The sequence below is a fragment of the Poecilia reticulata genome, linkage group LG8 (assembly GCF_000633615.1).
Source record: "Poecilia reticulata strain Guanapo linkage group LG8, Guppy_female_1.0+MT, whole genome shotgun sequence".
Taxonomy (NCBI): Eukaryota; Metazoa; Chordata; class Actinopteri; order Cyprinodontiformes; family Poeciliidae; genus Poecilia; species Poecilia reticulata.
The window spans coordinates 14177138-14198037 of NC_024338.1; the positions used below are offsets into that span (position 1 = coordinate 14177138).

General features: G+C 35.7%; 4 protein-coding genes and 1 long non-coding RNA gene across 7 annotated transcripts in view; 3 read left to right on the forward strand and 2 right to left on the reverse strand.

The window, feature by feature from the left end:
* The first annotated feature begins 1014 nt into the window (after window positions 1-1014).
* On the forward strand, window positions 1015-9813 carry stxbp2 (syntaxin binding protein 2). The gene is made up of 19 exons (XM_008416038.2): window positions 1015-1103; window positions 2522-2571; window positions 2645-2726; window positions 2921-2997; window positions 3115-3190; window positions 3318-3421; window positions 3833-3981; window positions 4072-4156; window positions 4537-4667; window positions 4773-4880; window positions 5186-5243; window positions 5363-5428; window positions 5769-5849; window positions 7396-7537; window positions 7700-7809; window positions 7901-7999; window positions 8085-8170; window positions 8966-9126; window positions 9225-9813. Exons 1-19 carry the CDS (start codon window positions 1067-1069, stop codon window positions 9281-9283), a joined length of 1761 nt encoding a protein of 586 aa, XP_008414260.1. The 5' UTR covers window positions 1015-1066; the 3' UTR covers window positions 9284-9813.
* Window positions 9814-9878: 65 nt separating this feature from the next.
* On the forward strand, window positions 9879-14593 carry LOC103468752 (sialidase). 3 transcript variants are annotated; one of them, XM_008416034.2, is made up of 12 exons: window positions 9879-10491; window positions 10930-11073; window positions 11193-11292; window positions 11457-11611; window positions 11818-12049; window positions 12154-12323; window positions 12450-12599; window positions 12759-12912; window positions 12995-13098; window positions 13443-13625; window positions 13886-13924; window positions 14020-14593. In XM_008416034.2, the coding sequence occupies exons 1-12, from the start codon at window positions 10444-10446 to the stop codon at window positions 14449-14451; spliced, it is 1911 nt and encodes a 636-aa protein (XP_008414256.1). In that variant the 5' UTR covers window positions 9879-10443; the 3' UTR covers window positions 14452-14593. The 3 variants fall into 3 exon arrangements, with proteins under 3 accessions (XP_008414256.1, XP_008414258.1, XP_008414257.1); XM_008416036.2 differs by having other exon boundaries at window positions 12154-12266; XM_008416035.2 differs by having other exon boundaries at window positions 10984-11073.
* A 1192-nt stretch (window positions 14594-15785) lies between these two features.
* On the forward strand, window positions 15786-19771 carry LOC103468747 (uncharacterized). The gene is made up of 3 exons (XR_534251.1): window positions 15786-15799; window positions 15996-16069; window positions 19703-19771. It is a non-coding gene; the product is annotated as an uncharacterized LOC103468747 (long non-coding RNA).
* On the reverse strand, window positions 19020-20304 carry LOC108166486 (myosin-7-like). The gene is made up of 4 exons (XM_017306184.1): window positions 20129-20304; window positions 19945-20040; window positions 19707-19838; window positions 19020-19059 (listed from the first exon to the last, which is right to left on the reverse strand). Exons 1-4 carry the CDS (start codon window positions 20201-20203, stop codon window positions 19042-19044), a joined length of 321 nt encoding a protein of 106 aa, XP_017161673.1. The 5' UTR covers window positions 20204-20304; the 3' UTR covers window positions 19020-19041.
* A 25-nt stretch (window positions 20305-20329) lies between these two features.
* Window positions 20330-20900, reverse strand: part of LOC103468881 (myosin heavy chain, fast skeletal muscle-like) — a 2876-nt gene continuing 2305 nt past the window's right edge. The window contains exons 2-4 of the mRNA XM_017306121.1: window positions 20828-20898; window positions 20621-20746; window positions 20330-20528 (exon numbers count right to left, since the gene is read on the reverse strand). Coding sequence (XP_017161610.1) covers window positions 20352-20528; window positions 20621-20746; window positions 20828-20898 — 374 coding nt within the window. The 3' untranslated portion in view covers window positions 20330-20351. The remainder of the gene's footprint in view (window positions 20529-20620; window positions 20747-20827; window positions 20899-20900) is intronic.

A 20900-nucleotide genomic window follows, 5' to 3' on the forward strand; every position in this document is an offset into this window, starting at 1 on the left:
AAAATTTTGGACATGTGACTATTCCAGAATTAAAACAGCTTAACCAAAAATATTTAGTTCTATATATGAAAATAAACTGACAACAAGATGTTATAAACGAGCGATATTCATGGCAAAATTCCTGACAGATCGTTTACCTCATTCAAACAGAGTTTCTCTGACCCCGTCTGTTGCTGCCTTTATTCTGAGCCGTTCAGAGGGGGGAGGGGGAGGAAGCGCTCTGCTGAATGCGCTGTTGTGGGTCTTCAAAATAAAAGTGGAAGATTTTAAATTCTTCGCAACTGAGGTGAAATTATTGGGGGGGGGACGAATGTGACTCTCTTGAATATTGGGGGGGACATGTCCCCCCCGTACCCCCCACCCGCTTCCTACGCCTATGTGTACGTCACAACTAAACTTGTCACCCAGCAACATTTTTATTTGATGATTGATGTGTTGCACTCTTCCTGGTTACAACTTGTTTTAAGAGGTACTTTAAAGAGCTTTTGAGTTTTTGGCATGCTTAGAAATGACACCATGAGCCAACTTACAGTAGCTCAATAAGCTCTCCAGGACGAATACTCTGGAGAGAATTGCGATTCCTTTTCTGGACAGTCTTACATTTTGGATGTGTTCCTACAGTTATAAACAGCTGAAGATCTTATGTTGAAAAGGTGTTGACGTGTTTCCCAAAGCCCATTGGATGATTGCCTTTGACACATTTGGCAGAGAGAAGTATCCAGAAATATATCTCTCAGTTTAACTTATTTTGTGCACCTGTTCTATTTTTTTCATTTTTTTCTCTGTCATTCATTTTGAACATGAGATTTACTTGCATGATGGTTTTATAATATAAAAGGTGGATCACCATTAAAAATATTGTTTAGCTTTCTTTAAATTTTTTTATTTTTATATATTTTCTTTATTAGAAACTGACATTTGTTACTTGCACATGAAACAGTCTGATTTTGTTGCACCGTCATATTGTAATAATAGTAACCGACTTTAGGTGGCAGTGTTGAGCTTTTTATAAGTAAGGCTCTTAAACATGAGGAAGTGACTGACTTTAAAGTACACTCCCGTCAAGATGGCACCGAGTGGACTGAAAGCGGTAGTTGGAGACAGTAAGTAAAATATCGGTCATAACTTATGAAGTTTTAGCTTTTTTAAAAGTTGGCACAGGTCGTTTAGGTTATTTGCTGCTGTCTTGTAGCATATTCAAGACTTCCATAATAGAACTGTGTTTATACTGTCGGTATACCAGACGCCTATTCCTGTTTTACTCCAATTAAAATCCTTCTGCTAACGAATGAAATGATATTAAGACATTAGTAAAAGGCGCTATTGTGCGTCAGGTGGTTAACAGCTTTTTTGTTAGAAATCTACGTCTGTTTCTGTTGATATTCTTGAAAAATAAAAACTGCGACAGCAGAAGTTGTAAGCTAACACCTGCTAGCTTATGTAAAAGGAAGTTCGCCAACTTTGAAATGAATTTAATCAAAAGAGACATTTTAGGCGTCAACCTAGTACAAGATCACACATTTTTAATCAATTTTATACCAGCCTTAACAGCAAAAACACTCATTTCATTAATGTTGGCAGGTGGAAATGTTTTTATGTTGTGCTTCAATAATCCCAATTTACGGTGCACTAGAAAGATCAACAAATTATACTGGATGATAATATTCTATAAGCAGAAATGTTTATGCACTAAATTCTCCTAATTGTATGTAATTTAAAACCAATATTTGTTTTGAAGTTATCTTTTTTTTTAAGTAGCTGAAATTTAACTTAGAAATTTTGCTTCTTTAATTTGTTATTTTAAGTAGATTAGTGATCAAAAATGTTGACGAACACACAGTTCCCACTCCTTCCTTAGATGATAAAAAAACTTAATTCAGTGGTAGAGATTAAAACAGCGCTCTGAGACTAGCCTTTCTCTGATTTATAGATTAAAAAAACACTTGCTGATAGCTGTATGCAATGTTTCACAGTTTCATGCATGGCGAATTGTATTATTATGATAATAAAGAGTTATTTTTTCAGTAATGGTCATTGAAGATAACTGTTATTTTATTTAGTAACAAATGTTCTCATGGACCATATTATTTACATTAGCAATTTAATGCAAATTAAGTTAAATTATTTAATACAAATTATTAATAAAAATAAGAACTTGTAATATTATATACAAATATTATTTGTATTAATACAAATAATAACTTGTATTATTTATCACTAAAAGGAAATTCTTAGTGATGCACAGTATCATGATACTTGCCATGATAAGCGTAAGGACAAATCCTCCAATTCATCCTTCCATGCATCAGAAGCACTTTCCAAAATTGAGTTACAACAGAGAAACTCACTAGAAGGGAAAAGTGTTATCACAGACATGATATTTTCAATATTCAACTTTACTTGTTTAGGTTGATGCTAACATTTTTTGGTACTTTATGGATTTTTTTTTTGTCAGTTCTTTGATGTTAGATTAAATTCATATAATGTACATCTTTTTAACAGATATATTTTACTTCTGCAGAAATCCTCACTGGCGTCATCAAGAGCGTAAAGAAAGAAGGCGAATGGAAGGTAATAAGAATTCAGGGATGCATTGTTTTCACGCCCGTTTTGTGATACTGACCTATTCTATGTCCATCCATAGGTTTTAATTGTGGATCACATGACCATGAGAATTCTGTCCTCATGCTGCAAGATGTCGGACATTTTGGCTGAGGGTGTGACTAGTACGTGTGCAGACTTGTCTTATGGTGCTATCTTAATGCTTGCTAACAATGGCACGAACCAACTGGCCAGGGCATCTAATCGATTCAGAGTTTTCCGAATCACTATTGAATTAGGAAAAAAATAATAATTGCAATGCACTGATGACCCCCCCCTCCCCCAGTGGCATGTAATTCTTTTCCTGTCTGCTTTTCAGTTGTGGAAGACATCAACAAACGCAGGGAGCCAATTGCAAGTTTGGAGGCCATCTATTTGATTACACCAGTGGAGAAGGTTACTTTTTTTTATTGAAGTTTATCTTGGGATCTATTTGGTACAGTTCATAAAATTTCTTAAGTCTTGCTCAAAAATCTTTAAAATATTCTTTTTTTTTTTTTCCCCCTATTGCAGTCAGTTCGTGCCCTAATCAATGATTTTAAAGATGCAGCATTTACTTACAAAGCAGCACACATCTTCTTCACTGACAGTAAGATGCAAGCATTTCTAATTGCTGGACACTTATTATTCTGAGATGTATTACTGTAATACCTGATGTAACAATAAATGTGGAGTTTTAAAGAACCTCTTTTGTTAACACTTCCTGTTTCTTATAGCCTGTCCTGACAGTCTCTTTGCTGACATTGGGAAATCCAGAGTTGCCAAGTTTGCCAAGACTTTAAAAGAGATCAATGTTGCATTCCTGCCCAATGAGTCTCAGGTCAGCAATAAAAAAAAAAAAAAAACTTAATTATTGTATCATTTTTTTTTTATTTTGTTACCGATGTATTTAATTCCTGTTGATTTACAGCGTGTTTTAAGTTTTTTTGAAAAGTCATTTTCTTTTATTTCTTAAATGCTGTCCTGTTCTTCTTAGTATTTGTGTTTGGTGTTAGACTGCAAGCATATTTCCTGTTTTTTATGTTTTAAAGCTTACAATAAAGTTAATTATAAAAAAACATCTTTTAAAGATGATTGTATTTTCAAGCATGGCTAATAAATGGCCATGCTTATTAATTGACTTGCAATAAAATGTAAATTAGTTTTGCAAATCATTTTTTATGCAAATGGTTCACTTGGCAATTTAATGCAAACAAATTTACTTAAAGATAAATCTGTTTAATTCCTGCAGGTATTCTCCTTGGATGATCCAACTTCTTTGTCCTCATTCTACAGCAAAGAGAAAAGCATTGACAGAAACAAAATGATGGAAAATGTTGCAGAACAGATTGCAACACTGTGTGACACGCTTAACGAGTATCCTGCAATCCGTTACCGCAAGTATGAAAAACATACCGCACAAAATTTGAAAATTAGTTTGCCGCTTAATTTGCTTGCTGATTGAAGGTGTGTGATAATTTGCTTCTTCAGGGGACCAGAAGAAAACGCTAAACTGGCTGAAGAGATCTACCAGCGCCTTAATGCTCACAAAGCAGACAACCCAAAAATGGGGGAGGTTAGGAAATGTATTCAGTAGTTTTCCATCTTCAGCACTTGACTTTACTTTGGTTTCTGTTTTTTGTTTTCTGTTTGTTTGGGGGATTTTTTATACAAGCTTCGCTGAACCTTTTCCCTTTTACTCTTCCATTTTCTGTCTTTCTTAGCTCAAATTTCCTTTCTTTCAGGATGGGTCTTAACAGGCATGTATTACTGCTCTCTTTTCTCTTTTTGCCTCTACATATAAAGTGAATTTGATAAGCATGTCATCTAAGCATCTGGTTTGCTTTCATTGATGTCAGAATTTGCATGTTTGCTTAAATTTTGACTCATGTTGAGCTGCAAAAAAAATTTGAAAGCATGACTTGTTTATTTATGTTGTTTTTTTTTTAATAAAAGGGTCCAGATAAGGGACGATCCCAACTGCTGATTGTTGATCGTGGGTTCGATCCCATCTCGCCTGTTCTGCATGAGCTGACCTTCCAAGCAATGGCTTATGACTTGCTAGATATCAAACAAGACATCTATACGTATGTCAGCATTTTACTTTTTTCCCCTAATATGTGGCAGTCACTTGCAAGTTACCCAAGAAAAATTGTGTGTAAAATATTTTGACATAATGCTTTGCTGTTCAGTTACCAGTCAACCGGCATTGGGAATTCAAAAGCGAGAGAAGTGCTACTGGATGAAGATGATGAGCTCTGGGTTCAGCTCAGGCATATGCACATTGCAGATGTAACAAAGTGAGTTTCTTATTTTGATATATTAATCCCATTGTGTGACATTTCCATGTGTTTTGGTCAATCTGGTCACCTGGTTTTGCCATTTTGAAATTTTAGTATTGGGACATTAGATAAAATAGAAATTGCGTAAATTTTGAATCCTCATTGCATACTGTTACTTTACATAATAATTGCAGCAGCTAAAGAAAGTAAACATTAAATTACAGTTTAGTGTTGAAGGCTTTGGGATATTTATGTTAATGCAAAATATTGAAGCATGATGGCACATTATTTTTTAACTACGTCTTAACCCATTATTATTACAGGAAAGTGACAGAACTACTTCGCACCTTTTGCGAAAGCAAGAGAATGTCTACTGATAATGTAAGTGCATGTTGCTTGCTTGTTTGTTACAGATTTATATTGGGGAAAATTGTAAATAAGAAATCAGTAATTATATAATCAGAAGTTTTTTAATATTTGAAACATTTTCTGTATTTCAGGCCAATATTAAAGACCTTTCTCAGATGTTAAAGAAGATGCCACAATATCAGAAGGAGCTCAGCATGGTGAGCATCTTTAAAGTTATGAGAATTTTTAGCTTATAAATCATCAAAAGGAAGAATGCTGATAATAGCTTGTGGGGTTTTTTTTTCTTCATCTTCAGGCATGACAATCTCATTTGACAAACTGATCCTTTACTTTGTTATATTTTTATGTTGATCTGTTGCAAATATAATGGCAGTTGATCAAGTGTCGGTATTTCTTAAACACTGCTTTGTTGAGCTATTTCGGGATGCTTTTTTTGTCATGGTAAAATTAAATGTTGCTTGGGTCATTAAATATATTCTACATTTCTTTTCAAGTTTTCTTCTTTTCAAGTTATTTTTTACCCCATTTCTTTCACAGTACTCTACTCATTTGCACCTAGCAGAAGCCTGCATGACCAAATTCAAGTCATCTCTTGATAAACTCTGTGAAGTGGAGCAGGTCAGTGTGGAGTGTTCAGTAGACACTGAGCATATTTAAGTGTCTTCAACATTATTACAGCTATTGTTGCTGTTGTACTTATTTTCAATGTAAACACAAAGGTTATTGGAATTAGTTCTAAAAGTTCATCTCAGTCTGAATCTTTTGGCGACAGAGACTGGCTGCAGCTTCATAGTTACACTGACGGTAACTGAGAGAGAATTACATTATTCTGTGCAATATTTGACTTCAGCTTGTCACCGTTTCCCATTTCCTTTCCACTTTAGCTTTTCTGGATATGCTCAAATGCGATTGGTACTGGCCGGTGATGTTTAATAGTAAATTATGATCCAAGTATTGCATAAGAAGTGTGGGAGCAGTAATAGACATCCATATGCCTACAGAAATGCAATAAACTGTTGCATAATAACTGAGCTGATAGGAATTTAGAATACATCTATTACATTCTGCTATATTCATTCGTCAGCCAGTTGGAGCACTCGGGGGAAGCCACAGTCCACACAAGTGTTGAGCCGCATTGTGTTGTTTTGCTTTGTGCCAGACATTCCTCCAGAAGGGATGTGCCCCGCAACATTTAGTTCTATGTCAGATGAATCTCAAGCACACAGAAAATGAAGATCAAGGCATGCTTGTGGTATTATGGGATACAAGTGTTAATGGGTGCTTTTTGTATGAGCAAATCACTCATCTGCACTAATGGATTGTCAGCATCTCTGAAAGCTGCCTCTTTAATCCTTTGGGCATGTTTTGGCTCCAAGATGGCCTGTGTGGTCCACACACCAATAGTCCTTTCAGCTGTCATTTGTTTAAAGTGTTAGGCGACCATAAATAAATGTCTAATGCAATGTTGCTGATAATTATTTAATAACATTGTGTGCACATTATAATGCAAGGGTGTATTTTGGTCATATCTTTTTCTTTTTTTAGGCATTTGTTCTAACTTCAAGCTGAATAGACTTGAATGCTTATTGGAGTTGAGCATGGCAGAAGATGTGTATCTATATCAAGACGTGCTTAAGTATTAGGCTGATTCATTTCTTTAGGCAGAATAGGCCAAAAAAGAGATTTGACTAAAATGACCAAAGGTTTCTGAGGGATACAGTACTCTTAAAATTACTAAGATATTGAGGCTTGATCACAGGACCATCAAACGTCTTGTTGCAAACAGTCAACAGGATCACAAGAAACGTATTGAGAGAAAAAAAAAATAAACCTCACTTTGACTTTTTTAAACATTCATGCCTTCTTTCAACAAAACAAATTGCAAAAATATTTTTATTCTACGGTTAGTTTGTTGTAATTGTCAAAATTAACATTTAATGTTTGCGCTGTAGGCATTATGAACTTTATATGAATGAAATGATCTACTACTGTGGTTGTGACAGTCCTTGCATTGTTGAAAAGAGGACACTGATGAAAAGATAGAATAAAGTAGAGGAGCAGGCTCTTATGTCAGCTGCTTTGTCTGTACACCGTCAGCTGACCTGAGTTGATGATTCATTTTTTTCAATTGCAGTCTGTAGCTAACTAAGACTGTCTTCCCCAGGACCTGGTAATGGGAGAAAACGCAGAGGGGGAAGCTCTAAAAGATGCCATGAAGTGCATTGTTCCTGTTCTGCTCGACAATGACATTGGGGCTTATGACAAAATCCGCATCATTCTGCTGTACATTTTCCACAAGAAAAAAGGTATGTCATGTTATGCAGTCATTTTGAATGAGCACTATTTAACTCTTCGTGTGCTAACTGGTGTCTGCTATATATTTTTACCTTGGGGAGAAAAAAAGAATATGGCACATGAAATGTTGGAAAAAGTTTTAACCATATTCACACCTGAGTCAATATCTTTAGGCATTGGGCAGGAGAACCTTACCAAGCTCATCCAGCATGCCAACATAACGCAGGAAGACAGCAAAGTTATCTACAACATACAAAACCTTGGCTGTAACATTATAACTGGGGTAAATTTCCTAATGTAATTGTAATTTTCATACCACTGTTAATAATATTGTACTCCCTCCTTATTTGTAAACATGGGTTATTTTCTGCCAGGGCCGCAATAATGGCAACACACTGCCAGAGCGCAAGCAACGAAAAGAGAGTACCTATCAACTCTCTAGATGGGCACCCACCATCAAGGACATCATGGAGGTATTAATGATGAAGTGCCATTTTAGATTTTATCGACCTACATTGATTTCTGCGCTTGACACACTCTGTGCTTCTGTTTTTGCAGAATGCCATAGAAGACAAACTGGATAAGAAACAGTGGCCCTTCATCTCTAATCCAGCACCAATCAACACGACTCAGACTGCGGTCAGGTAGATCCAAACACAAACATTTTAAAGTATACATGACAGAATTTGCCTGCGCATAACAAAAAATGTCTGGCATGTTTTAAATTAAAGCATATATCAGGTAATGTCCAATAAAAGCTTTTATCCCTGTAACTAAATTGGAGCCAAGCTTTTGACAGATTAAGTTGAAGTTAAAAAGCCAAAAATAGGTCGGCTTTACTTTGAATGCGCTGCAATCCCCCAGGGAATTCCCATCATGATGAGGCTTCCTCTGCAAACGATCGCCTGTATTTTGTTATAATCTGTCTAATGCACAATGTTTTCCTGCTTCCTTTTAAGCAAAGTGCAGCATTAAATATAAGTAACTCCATATTATAGTGGCTGTGCAAACCAGACAAGATGGGTTGAATGTTTGACTGGAGGACCATTATGAAAAAGATTATCATAATGCAGACATAATCATTATGCAACATGTTTAAGCCCAACAGAAAAAAACAATGAAAAATATGGGTAACACTTTATTTGACAGGGTGTGCATAAGACTGACACGACACTGTCATAAACATGAAGGAGTCTTTATGAATGTCTACGACCGTTATCATGAAGTGTAATTTATAAATGACACTTTTAATGCAAAGTTGCATTGAAAGTTCTTTAAAAGTGCCAACTTTTAAAAGTGCCAAGTGTCATTACTTACAAAACAATGCTTATGTCACACCCTGTCAAATAAAGTGTTACCAAAATATGACTACTACTTATATTTTGGAAATGGTTACCTGTTGCCAAATAAGTAGATTTTTTTCTCTCTAATTCTTACAGCAGTGCACGTTTTGGAAACTGGCACAAAAATAAGTCTCCAACAGAATATCGCTCTGGACCTCGCTTGATTGTTTTTGTGGTTGGAGGGGTGTCACATTCAGAGATGCGTTCTGCTTATGAAGTCACTCGAAGCACTGACGGAAAATGGGAAGTGCTTATTGGTGAGAGAAGTTTTTTGTTTTTTAGTTGTAATTCTCTTTCTGCAATAAAGTTCCCAGTTTTTTCTAATTATCGATGTTTACATTTTGTGTCTTGACAGGATCTTCTCACATCTTGACTCCAACCACCTTCCTTAATGACTTGAAGGGTCTGGAATAAATTTCCAATTTATATCTTAGTCCCTAAGTAGGTAAAAACACAAGGAATAAAGGAAAGGTTTTTCATTTGACTGGTTTTTGGTATGCCATTTTTTATATTGTATTAACTTAATTTGAATATGAAGAGAACCTATAGATGTAACTGTGGAAGTAAATAGCCTATTCTGTAATTCACTCTCATTTTATTGTGGATGTAGTTTTGCCTGGATTAGATGCTTATGTTCTAGCGACTAGATATGTAATATTTATATAGATGCATGTATTTTGATTAACCTGTTACCAACCAAAAATCCTGTTTGATTTACCAAGATGGTTACTTGTATATCACAAGATGCAATTAGTGAAATTATTACTTACTGAGATGACAGTTAAAGTAAAAGATTGAAGGCTGCTAGGGGTTTTTTCATATGTCGGTAATTGTATCTTAGAATTTCAACTGCTGTAATGAAATATTTTTGAAGTATTGCACGACTAAATTAATATATTGCTGGGTGTTTTGTGTCTCTATTCAATAAAAATAAAACCTTCAAATGTTGTTCGTTTTTCCTTTAGTTCCTGGACACTTAAGACGATCTGAAGTTAGCCAAAATCCTTTGAGTAATATTTTCAGTTTTTGACCATGTGAGTAAAAGTAATATAATTTCTATATTAATAACCTGTTCAATACTTTCTGTTGTCATAACACAGTCTCTCTCATGTTCTCTTCTAATAACATCTGCTTCCAATTTGGGAAATAAAACCTGCAAAAATGGACAGAAGGACAAAAGGTCTTTTGTACACTTCACATGTCAGTTTTATTGGTCCGACAGGCCAGTATCATAATACTGATTTTAATTGCTTCGACTGGAGCAAACATCAAGTTTTGGTAAAGAGGTGGGTCAAAATGAAGAATGTGTACATCTCTCATGAAAAGAGATCATCCTTCTCTATGGTCAGGATTATGTTTTTATCTAGGATTATAAATGGTGATATTAAGAAGGGAGGGCTAGCTTGGCTCTTAATAATGACGGGTTAATACTCGGGACTCAGAACTACTTTACCGTGTCATGTTCAGCAAGCATTTAGAGGAGCATCGGTTGGAATCTTTTTGAATAGCAGTTTATGTTATACATATAGTTTTTTTGCAATCGCATTTTTTTTTCTCCTTTTAATTTTTACAAGATGACATCTGCTGGAGTTAAGTTAAAATCAGAAGCTGCTGATACTGAGGTAAGACATCTGGCAATACGGTGGTTTTTATTTGACTCTTACTGCAAAATTCTTGCTTAAGGCACTTAAGCAAAAATGTACTTAAGTTTTTAGTTCAAACCTTTTTTATTTTGATTATGTTGCCACTTAATGTTTGTCTTCGACTTTCTTTTTGGTGCTTAAGTAATTGGGAGAATAACAACTTTTAAATCCTTGTTAGTTTTTGAATTGACTAATATCTTTTCTCCTGGCTTTTCCCAAAGAATTAACCATTTTTATACTCTTCCATGCATTAGATGGTAAACAACATTTTATTTACAGCTCTCATCATTCGTTTAACTACCAGGACATAGACTAGAACATATAAAGAGTTGAATATGTGGACCTGCTTTGGTTTTGAGTTGAATTCCTGACTACTACTGACTTACTCTTTTCAAAAATTGTTTCTTGTTTTGCTAGGCATCAGTCAGTAAAAATGACCTTGGTGCAAACCCTTTGATCTCTGTGACACAGAGTACTCCAGATGTCGACAGAAAGCCTCTAGTGGCACCTGTAAATCAGTTACAAGTTCCTTCTCAGCGTCAACGCTCCAATTCTTTAAGGGTCTGTTCTAATAAATGATTAGTGTAAATATATGAAATTTCCACAATTCTTATTTAATGTTACATAATTGAATGTTCATATTGACATTTTTCCCCAATCTTTTCACATAAATAAAAAAGGAAGAATCACCTGAAGAACAGCAAAAGTTTCTCAGTATGATCACTCATGGCCAGCGCGGACGTATAGATGACCAGTGCTGCGTTTTGAGTCCTAGCGCAGGTACTCCCTGTCTACCCAAACTTTCAATCCTTCCTCAAATACATAAAACAATACTGAAAAAGAACACAGCCTTTCTATATTAATTTTAATATAGTTTATATATATATATATTTATATATATAAGACGGTGTTTAGAAAAACTTTCTGTTTAATTTTATCATCAGATCGGGATTTTTTTTTAAACCTTTTGACACGAGCTCAAAGTGGAAGGTTGGATGACCAGCGAGCATCACTTTCATCATTACCAGTATCACAGAGTGAAAATGGTGACAATAAAGGAGACACAAGCTGCTTGTTTCAGATGGTCTCAAAAGTCCAGGTTAGTTACTTTTTGCTTTCTGTGAAAAAAAATATTTTCACAATTGTTATTAAAAAAAATCACCACCACATGTTCTCAGTGTTTGGACAGAGTACCCAACGGGTTTGTTTATTTTTTAAAAGGAAAATCTATGTTTTTATTGTGGCTATGAAACCTAAAATTCTGTCAGATTGTTTAAAAAATAATTCCTGCTGTAACTGCTTCAGGGTTCCAGGATGGATGACCAAAGGTGTTGCCTGCCTCAGCCTCAAGGCCCACAGGCCCATATTCATGAAAATAATACAAAATTATCACCTGCTTTGGGTCCAGAGCGCTCAGCCTCCTTCAGCACAAATTCGCATGTAAATCCAAAGAATAAAGAGAAACGGCAAAGTGCGTTAAATGTTAATCCTCAAGGGTTGCCCAGTTCCAAACTTACTCTAAACACAATGCCACAAGGTCAGAGCCAGCATTTTTCTTTGATTTTTCTTTTGATCAGATATGTTGATGTAATCGAGTACATGTTTGATGTTAAAATCTGGGTTTCATTTTTTCTTTACTAGATGATGAAAAACTCTTCAGTTTGGTTGCAAACTCCCAGGGGAGACGACTTGATGACCAGCGTATGTTTCTTCCATCATTACCAGGAATACAGAACGGAGGCACCACATCAAAAGCAACTCCTGCTGAAATGGATGCAAGATATTTATGCTATTTAGTTTCAAGAGTCCAGGTTGGCGACACGTTTGATCAATTGAAGTTATGTGTTTCACATATATTTGCCTTTTTACTGGCAAATAATATGCAGTATAGTCTAGATTTAACATTTATTTTTTTTTTATATATTTTTCTTTTATAGGGCTCAAGGATGGATGAACAAAGATGCTCAGCACCCCAAATCCTAAAAAAATTGAACACCCCTTCGACTGATTGCAAAAACCTAATAAATGATGCATCTGATAAACCTCCTGAGAGTTCAGCTATCTTTAATGCTCCTCAACATTGGCAGGTGAGAAAACTTTTGCAAAAAATGCTGCTTATAGTTTTAGCAATAAATCCGTATTTTGTTCTGAAGCAATGACAAAACAGAAAAGGTCTCTGATCTGTTCTGTTTTGATCAGGGGTCGGAGAAGATGCCTATGCTGTTTCTTGTCTTTTCCTAATGTAGGATTTTTCTGCAGCTGAGCAGGAGCATTTTTTTGATAGGATAAGACATTCTCAAAGTGCGCGAATGGAAGACCAACGATGCTATTTACAACCTTGCCGCAGTACAGCCACCACTCCAGTGCACAATGGCGGCCCTTTGAATAATAGGCTCATGGGTAAGAAAAACACGCAGGACAAAATATTTAAAATCTAATTCTATCTTTGAGATGTCAGAAATAACTTAAATGTTCTCAATAGGGTCAAAACCTATCGCATTCGTCAACAGTAAGAACCCCAGTCAGGCACTGTTACCAGATCAACATTCTCCACGGACAAGTCAAATATATGAAGCAAAGAAAAATGTAAGAAATACAAAGACTGGTTTCCCATCATGCAAGTTTGGTATAAATTATTGGATAGGTAAACTGAAAAATGGCAAAGGTTGCTAAATGAAATTTATGATTTTTTTGTTTTTGTTTCACAAAATTTAACAGCTCAGCTTTTATAGCTATACATTTAGAGTTTATACAGTTTTCTTTGGATATAAAAATTATGTATCCCATCAATTTTTTTATGTGAAGAAGCATATTGACCTATTATTTTAAAAGCTGTATTTGTATTTGTTAGTATTTAGCAGTGTCTATAAACTAATGTTTTAATAGTATAGTACATGACTATAATTTTATGGAATGTATTTCTTCCCTAGGCATCACCACCATATATTATTGTGAATGAAGGAACACCTGCTACATCAAGGAAGTCCTTTCGCAGAAGTTCCTCTCAGCCCCAAATTTTTGATGCAGATTCAAGCTCTACCTTGGCCTTACCTAAGTCTGCTTCATTTACACCTGAGACTGAATTCAGGACGGATCAAAACTCTCAGGCACAGGTAGAAACAAAACTGGAGATACAACTTAATTTTAATTTCTCTAGAAATGTAGAGTGATAGACGTTTATCAGAGTCATATGAACTGGTCAAAATCCCTATGGAATTGCTGATGTACTCCGATCTACAGGAATACAGTTCTGAATATTTTCAATGACATACATTCACATGCGGAGTCCTTGAAGGGATGCAGCAAATGAATTTATGGCAGAATGAATTTCAGCTAATTATTTTTGTGTTGACATTTTTGCTTTCTCCAATAGATGACATTGAAAGTATCACTGAGTGTAACACCACAGCCAGTAAGTGCCACCACAGACTGAATGTTTTGACTTTGCACAAATTAAAAAATAAAATAAAATCCTGAAACACTTATTTGTCTTCTTGTCTGTTTCAGGGAATAAAGAATGACTATCAAGTACCAGAAGTCTTCCTTACTCTTGGTGCTCCAGGAGACAATGTTGTGATTCCTCTTAGTCCAGTATTTGGTAGACCACTATCTTTGGACTTAAACCTAGTCCCGAAAAAGGATGCTAAATCTAGGCATAACTCTCCAAGAACGGCAAGTCCAAGGAAAGCACATTCACGGCCTTCGTCTCCCTACCGGGAACAAGAGCGTCCTATAACTGCAGGCCCAAATCAGAAGGAGAAACTTTTGACCTGTTCTGTCAGTCCAAATAAAGAATGCTTCTTTATGAAAAAGAACCTACACTCTGCCCAGATGCACAAAGGGACAGATCTAGGAAGAGAGAAATGTCAAGGTGTTCATAAAAAGGGAAGAGAGAGAGTAGAGCAAGGAAAGGGAGTTGGAAAGAAAGATAATAAATAAGTCTGATTGTACACTATCTGTACATAAAAATAAGTTAAATATAAAATGTCAGAAAAAAGTTACACTTAGAATGTAGGTGGGGGGTTTTTTTCCCCAAGGTTTTATTGGCTCTACTGCCCTTTATTTGAAAGCAGTTCAACAAGAAAGAGGGTAATGAGAGAGAGAAGGACAACATGCAGCAAATGTCGCCTGTCCAGGAATTGAACTACCGCCACGAGGACTAAGGTCTCCATACTTGGGTCATGCTTTGCTCCTGCGCCACCGCAGCACCCCTTAGAATGTAGTTTTTGTTTGCTTTGTCTTTAAATGGTCAAATAACGTACAAGCCTCTGTTAAATTATTTATTTTAGGGTGCTGTGGTGGTGCAGGGGTGAAGCACAACACGGCATGGCTGTTGCAGGTTCGATTCCTGGCCTGGTGACCTTTGCCACATGTCTTCCCCCTTCTCTCATTACCCACTTTCCTGTCAATTCACTATCAAATAAAGACCACTAGAACCATTAAAACCTTTTTATTTATTTTTTTAAACATTGATTTTATGAGATGTTTGTAATTAAAGACTTACATAAAGTATGTAAGTCTATATGTGTGTTTGTTGTAGCTTTTCTTTTGAGTTGTAGTGTAGAAATAATTGTTTTTCTGCCATGTTTACACTGTAAACAAGTAAATTTTCCTTTTCTGTATATTAAAGGAATAAAAACGGTTGTGACAGGTTGAAAGTTAAATGACAAAATCAAATAAAAATAAATTAAAACGTAAAAACAAACTTGGTATATTTTAGATTAGATTATATTTCAGTGAAAATAATGAGAATATTTTTAGCGAGTTTTACTTGCATTATAATTTTGATGGATCAAGTTTTGAATGTATTGATCTGTACTTTCATAGCGCTTTATCAAGTTCAGACGTTCACAAAGCGCTTAGTAACTACATTTAGTCGTTGACCCATTAAAGCACAAGCCTGGGAAAATATTCGGAAAATTCCAAGGGCACTTGATCGAAAGGGGGTCCCCATATAAAGGGAAAAATGTTTATATAGATATGAGATTTTTTTATTTATTTTTTTACATGTTTGTTATTACAGGCCGGATAATTCTTACAACCAAACTATTTTTGGTAGTTAAAATTAAATGATACCACTCTCAGACCAAGAAGCAAACATTCATATTTACTGAACACCCCCCTGTATCTGCATGAAATGGTTTGTTCCTACTTAGCGCTCTTGCCGCTAACGGTATTCAAAGCAGTCGACAATAACGATTGTGACCTAGAAAAGTCAGGTTTTTGAAAAAGAAAAGAGGAAAAAATAGAAGACTGAAATTTGTAACCCACCTTTTCTCCAAGACAGGTTGGTAGACTGTAGTGAGTAATTATTAACCTTTTAGCTTAGTTAGCTAAAAGGAAACTAAGCTTGTAGCTAACTAAGTTAAAAGCTTAGTTACCTGTTAGCCTATATTTCACCACCATTTAATCAGTGAAGGAAAAATATTTACCAATATATGCATATACTTAACTTGTCCCTGTAACTTTTACTAATTTAACAGATGAGTCAGTCAGCAGCAGCAGCCCTAACATCCTGTACCAGCATAACTTCCCCCACCCGGTCCCGTTGAAAAAGGTGAGGAACACTGTGTTCAATAGCATGCTAGTTGGCATCATTTCAGGGAGTCTATGGGGATTCTTTGTTTCTTTGCTCTTTTTACAATTACACATGAAAACTACAATATTTGTTGCTGACAGAAATTCAAAGAATCTTTGTAAAATGAAAATATAAATCCGCCACCTGTCTGGAATGGAGGCTGAGCGGTTTGAACAGCTAGTACTATGTTAACTTTACATTCACAGATGCTGCCACTTTTCCTCCTAACTTATCTCTTCTTGTTCTTTTTAAATGAAATTAACCAAATTTAACTATGTAGCATTTTCTGAGAAGTCTGTGTTATTTTATGTGGTGGGGGGGAAAAGTTTCTTAGAAAGAGTTCCCAGCAGGGGAGTTCAAAATAGTTGATTTTGTCCAACCTTTGCATATAACTCCATGGCATAGGTTTCACATTATATATTTAATATGGTAATGGTTGGCGGAAGTGGAGAGGGCCTATTGACAAAAGTGTGAAAATAGATACGTTGTAATGTTTAAGGATCTGAGTTTTTTTTTTATAATTACACATAAGGTAAGGTAATTTTATTTATATAGCACATTTTCAGCAACAAGGCAGTTCAAAGTGCTTGATCACTCATTAAGCTGAGTGATCTCAATGTTGAATGTTTTTTAATGTCTTTTGCTTTTTAACAAGAATAGCAAGTTTATTCTGTCTGGAGGACATAGTCCTGCGAAAATCTTGCATCTTCAAAGATGTAAGATTTTCACTTGTAGTTTGCTAGTTGTTACCTGTTCATTGTTAAAAAAAATTCAAAAGTGAAAAATGTTATATTAATATTTATTCAGCACACTTATTGGAATGTAATGATCTAATCTGACAATGCATTTATTCAATAGAAAACAGGGGTACAATTCATGTTCTTTCCTGTTATCTTAGTGACAAATCGTCCATTATTTTAGGCCTCCATGGTTTTCTGAGTGGAGTTTTCCAGCATTGGTTTTCTTTGCATACTTTCTTTTCCACTCTATCCAAAAACATCCACATTAGGTTAAGTAGAGACTCCATTAACCTTAAATGTGAAAGTGTATATTGATAGATTTGTGTCTTGTGTGATACTATTTTGACATGTCACCCGATGACAGTTGCTATGGGTGCCCCCGCCCCATGACTGTGACAGGACAAAGCAGGTTTGGAAAACGGATGACTGGATTTAGAGTGTTTCATTAGCACACTGTCACCTAAATGTCTCAATCATAAGTCTGTCTGGCTTAATCCTCTTCAGTGAGGATAAATAGCTAATTTAATATACCATTATCCAGGTTGAGATTTTAGGGGACCATTCAAATGTCACAGCTATACAGTTGCAGTGGATGTAAATCTTTCAGCTGTCTGAAATAAAATAGGCCTGCAAACCATTCCGTACAAGTTGAGGAAGGATAATGTATCACCTTGGAATGGAGAGGAAGAACAGTTGCCTTCTAGGTTGGACTGACACCCAAAATAAGAGTTGTGCCAGTACACAAGATTTTTAAGATGCTGTAGTTGTAACAGTATCATGAATGATGACTGAATTCAAGGTTAGGATAATAAAACCCGATTAAAAATAACTCTGAAAAAGAAACCACTCTTTTGTGCTTACTTTAATGTGAATTTAGGATGGACTGAAGTAAAGTTGTCTTTTGTAAAATATTATTTTTACCTAAATATCTGAAAATGTCATCAATGCTAACTCAACACAGAGCTGGGCCATGATAGAAATGGATCTGTCATTAAAATAAATAAATAAATAAATAAATAAAAATAAATTTTAGTATCAAAAAGTATAAAATGTTTGCCAAAAACGTTAAAAATAGGTTGCTAGTTTTTTTTAAGTCTTATGTCCTTGACTGTTAAATTAATATTATTTTAATAATTCTCTTGGTTAGCATGTCATAATGCAGGTGAAGAAACAAGCATCTGTTTTTTAAAGTGCAGATGGGAATAGACAGAAGATTCTGAGTAACCTTCTCCACATGATATTTTTAAGAATGAGCTTGTGCACCAAGGTGTTAAACTGCGATAAAATATGAGAAACATGTCTTCTGAAGAGGAGCCTGAGACGAAAGTGTTAAATTTCACTTTGACAGGAACACTGAGAACCTGAGGAAACCTCTTTTAGACCTGACAAATTCCTAGCCTGCAGCTAGTTACTATGTTAAAACAAAATCTATTTCACTTTAACATAATTTTATCTGTAGTTTTTTTTACAATATGTATTAGATGTTACAGGAATAAATGTAGTTTTATGATATCAGAAATGGTATTGCTTTCATAAATTGAACTATCCAAAGAGATACTACTAACATTTCTCATGGCCTTTGCTGTTAAGTACAACTTAGCAAAGTAATTCAATTAGGGTTATATTGAATGTGCACAGGATGGTGTTCTGGAAGAAAGGGCAACTGCACTGTTACATGATACTGGCTAAGGCAGAAATTGCCTTTAAGCCAAATGCTTTGATGGTCCCTCTTCGACAGTTGTCTTTAAGAGTGTTTAAGCCGATGCCTAAAATATCTTGGCAAACTGATCCATGACTTCTTAGTTTGAAGTGTTTATCTGAATGAGTCCAGCAACTGACTACTGCTGTGCTTCTTGCAGTGCCATGAACATGTTCTGGAAGTTGAAACTAGCCTTTATTGACAGCAGGGATAATTATCCTGCTACATTCACAAGCCATTTTAAAGTTTGCCAAGCACCTTTTAATGCATTCTTCAAAATGCTTAAGTCATAGGAGTGGTTTCATGTTGAAGGAAAAGAGCAATCAATTCTTTAAAAAAAAGAGCTCTAAAGATGCAACAAAAGTTCCTTATTCGGCCCAAATTTAGTATAGGTTTGTTTAAAACAAACAAACAAACAAAAAAACAAAAGCAAGGTGAATAAAATACTTTATTTTGCAAATGTTACAACAGAATTTTCATATTTTATGGAGTTGTCCTTCAGATGTTTTTTCTTACTCAGCAGCATCAGACTGAAAGGAGAAAAGAAAAAAGAGTGATGTTTAATTGACAATATTCATATCAGTTTACAACACTTGGGCCATTACTTGAATGTGGCTGACATGGCCTTTGATGTGGGCCAGGCTACTTTTCAAATAAACCAGTCAACACTGTATGAATGGGCTCTGTTGGCAACAAGATCTGGTCATAAATTTAGAGCACAGTTGGGATTCCCATTGAGTTATAGTGACTTCCACATTGCTTAACTCTCAGAGCACTTAAGCCAACAAGCAGCTAGAAGTGCAGTAGCTGAAGTCCTGCAATGACTACTGGATTACAATAAGCCAATTGTCATTCCAGAACAGTGTCTCACTTTTCCAGGCATTCACTGACTCAATAAGCAATACCATAAAGTAAAACATTAGCATGGCAGAGCCTTCATTTGGTTTAGGTGATTTTATTGCTTGTAAATCATGGTAATATGTAGGATAATTCTTTATAATAAAAATGTGAACACTAAATACTACTTCAGGTGTCCTGAGAAAAGTCATATTGAGCTATATTGTCCTGTTAGCCAAATTCCACTCACTGAGTTATATTGACATATTGTAAATTATTACAATATGTAACAATACGGTTCTAATGTGTTATTAACTGAGAGTATTGTCCAAATAGGTACCTTTCCAACATCACGGCTCTTGGCTCTGAGCTTGTTGACCTGAGACTCAGCGATGTCAGCACGCTCCTTAGCCTCCTCCATCTCATACTGGACTTTCCTGAGTCTGGGTATGTTGGTGTTGGCTTGTTCCTCCTAAAAAATAAAATGAAATGATTCATAAACAGTTTTTCACAAACAATTATTGATTCGTTTTTTGGCTCAATAATAAAAAGATTAGCTATTAAAGTATTTTACTTACAGCCTCCTCGGCCTGTCTCTTGTAAGCCTTGACTTTGAGTTGCAGCTTGTCCACCAGATCCTGAAGTCTGGTGATGTTCTTCTTGTCCTCCTCAGTCTGCAGTCATTGCAGATTGTCACTCATATTTTTTCTATTTTAAAAACTGGTAATTTGATAAATTGGAAGTAAAAAAAAAATTACATACCTGGTAGGTCAGCTCCTTAACTCTCCTCTCGTATTTGCGGACTCCTTTAACAGCATCAGCTCCACGTTTCTGCATGGCTTCCACTTCAGTTTCCAGTTCACGCACCTATTTTGTGGAAATAAAATATTTGTATTTTACAAAAGTACAGAATGGGAGCCATTATGGGACCCATATATAGTTTTTTTTTATTTCTTAAATCGAGATATTTAAAAGCTATTACAGTTCATACCCTCTGCTCCAGTTTCTGGAGCTGCTTCTTGCCACCCTTCATGGCGAGGTTCTCAGCCTCATCCAGGCGGTGCTGCAGATCCTTGACTGTAACCTCCAGGTTCTTCTTCATCCTCTCCAGGTGAGCGCTGGTGTCCTGTTCCTTCTTCAGCTCTTCAGCCATCATGGCAGCCTGCAATGATGTTAGGTCTCAAGTCTTGGTTAAAAGTTTACGATTATATATATATATATATATAGTTTCTAGTTTCTAGGTTTTAAACTGACATCAGTGATAGCCTTTTTGGCCTTCTCTTCAGCATTTCTGGCTTCCTGAACTGCATCSTCCACCTCACCCTGAACCTGGACCAGATCACTTTCCAACTTTTTCTTGGTGTTCAGAAGGCTGGTGTTCTGAAAAATAAGTTTAAGTAAGAATAATTTTTTATTTTATTTTTGAGAGCCTCGACATTTTGTGAATAACTAAAACCCAACCTGAGAGTGCAGCAGTCCAACACGCTCACTGGCATCAACCAACTCCTGCTCGGCCACTTTACGTGATCGCTCT

What these genes read in the sequence shown, in the direction of transcription:
- stxbp2 (XM_008416038.2), top strand. Translation starts at nt 1,067, where the DNA reads ATGGCACCGAGTGGACTGAAAGCGGTAGTTGGAGACA. An exon ending in TCCTGCCCAATGAGTCTCAG is followed by an intron (nt 3,422 to 3,832) that starts GTCAGCAATAAA and finishes TAATTCCTGCAG; the next exon opens with GTATTCTCCTTGGATGATCC. An exon ending in AGAGAATGTCTACTGATAAT is followed by an intron (nt 5,244 to 5,362) that starts GTAAGTGCATGT and finishes TCTGTATTTCAG; the next exon opens with GCCAATATTAAAGACCTTTC.
- LOC103468752 (XM_008416034.2), top strand. Translation starts at nt 10,444, where the DNA reads ATGACATCTGCTGGAGTTAAGTTAAAATCAGAAGCTGCTGATACTGAG. An exon ending in ATTTAGTTTCAAGAGTCCAG is followed by an intron (nt 12,324 to 12,449) that starts GTTGGCGACACG and finishes TTTCTTTTATAG; the next exon opens with GGCTCAAGGATGGATGAACA. An exon ending in TTTGAATAATAGGCTCATGG is followed by an intron (nt 12,913 to 12,994) that starts GTAAGAAAAACA and finishes TGTTCTCAATAG; the next exon opens with GGTCAAAACCTATCGCATTC.
- LOC108166486 (XM_017306184.1), bottom strand. Translation starts at nt 20,203, where the DNA reads ATGCAGAAACGTGGAGCTGATGCTGTTAAAGGAGTCCGCAAATACGAG. An exon ending in TTAAGGAGCTGACCTACCAG is followed by an intron (nt 20,041 to 20,128) that starts GTATGTAATTTT and finishes CAATGACTGCAG; the next exon opens with ACTGAGGAGGACAAGAAGAA. An exon ending in AGAGACAGGCCGAGGAGGCT is followed by an intron (nt 19,839 to 19,944) that starts GTAAGTAAAATA and finishes TTTATTTTTTAG; the next exon opens with GAGGAACAAGCCAACACCAA.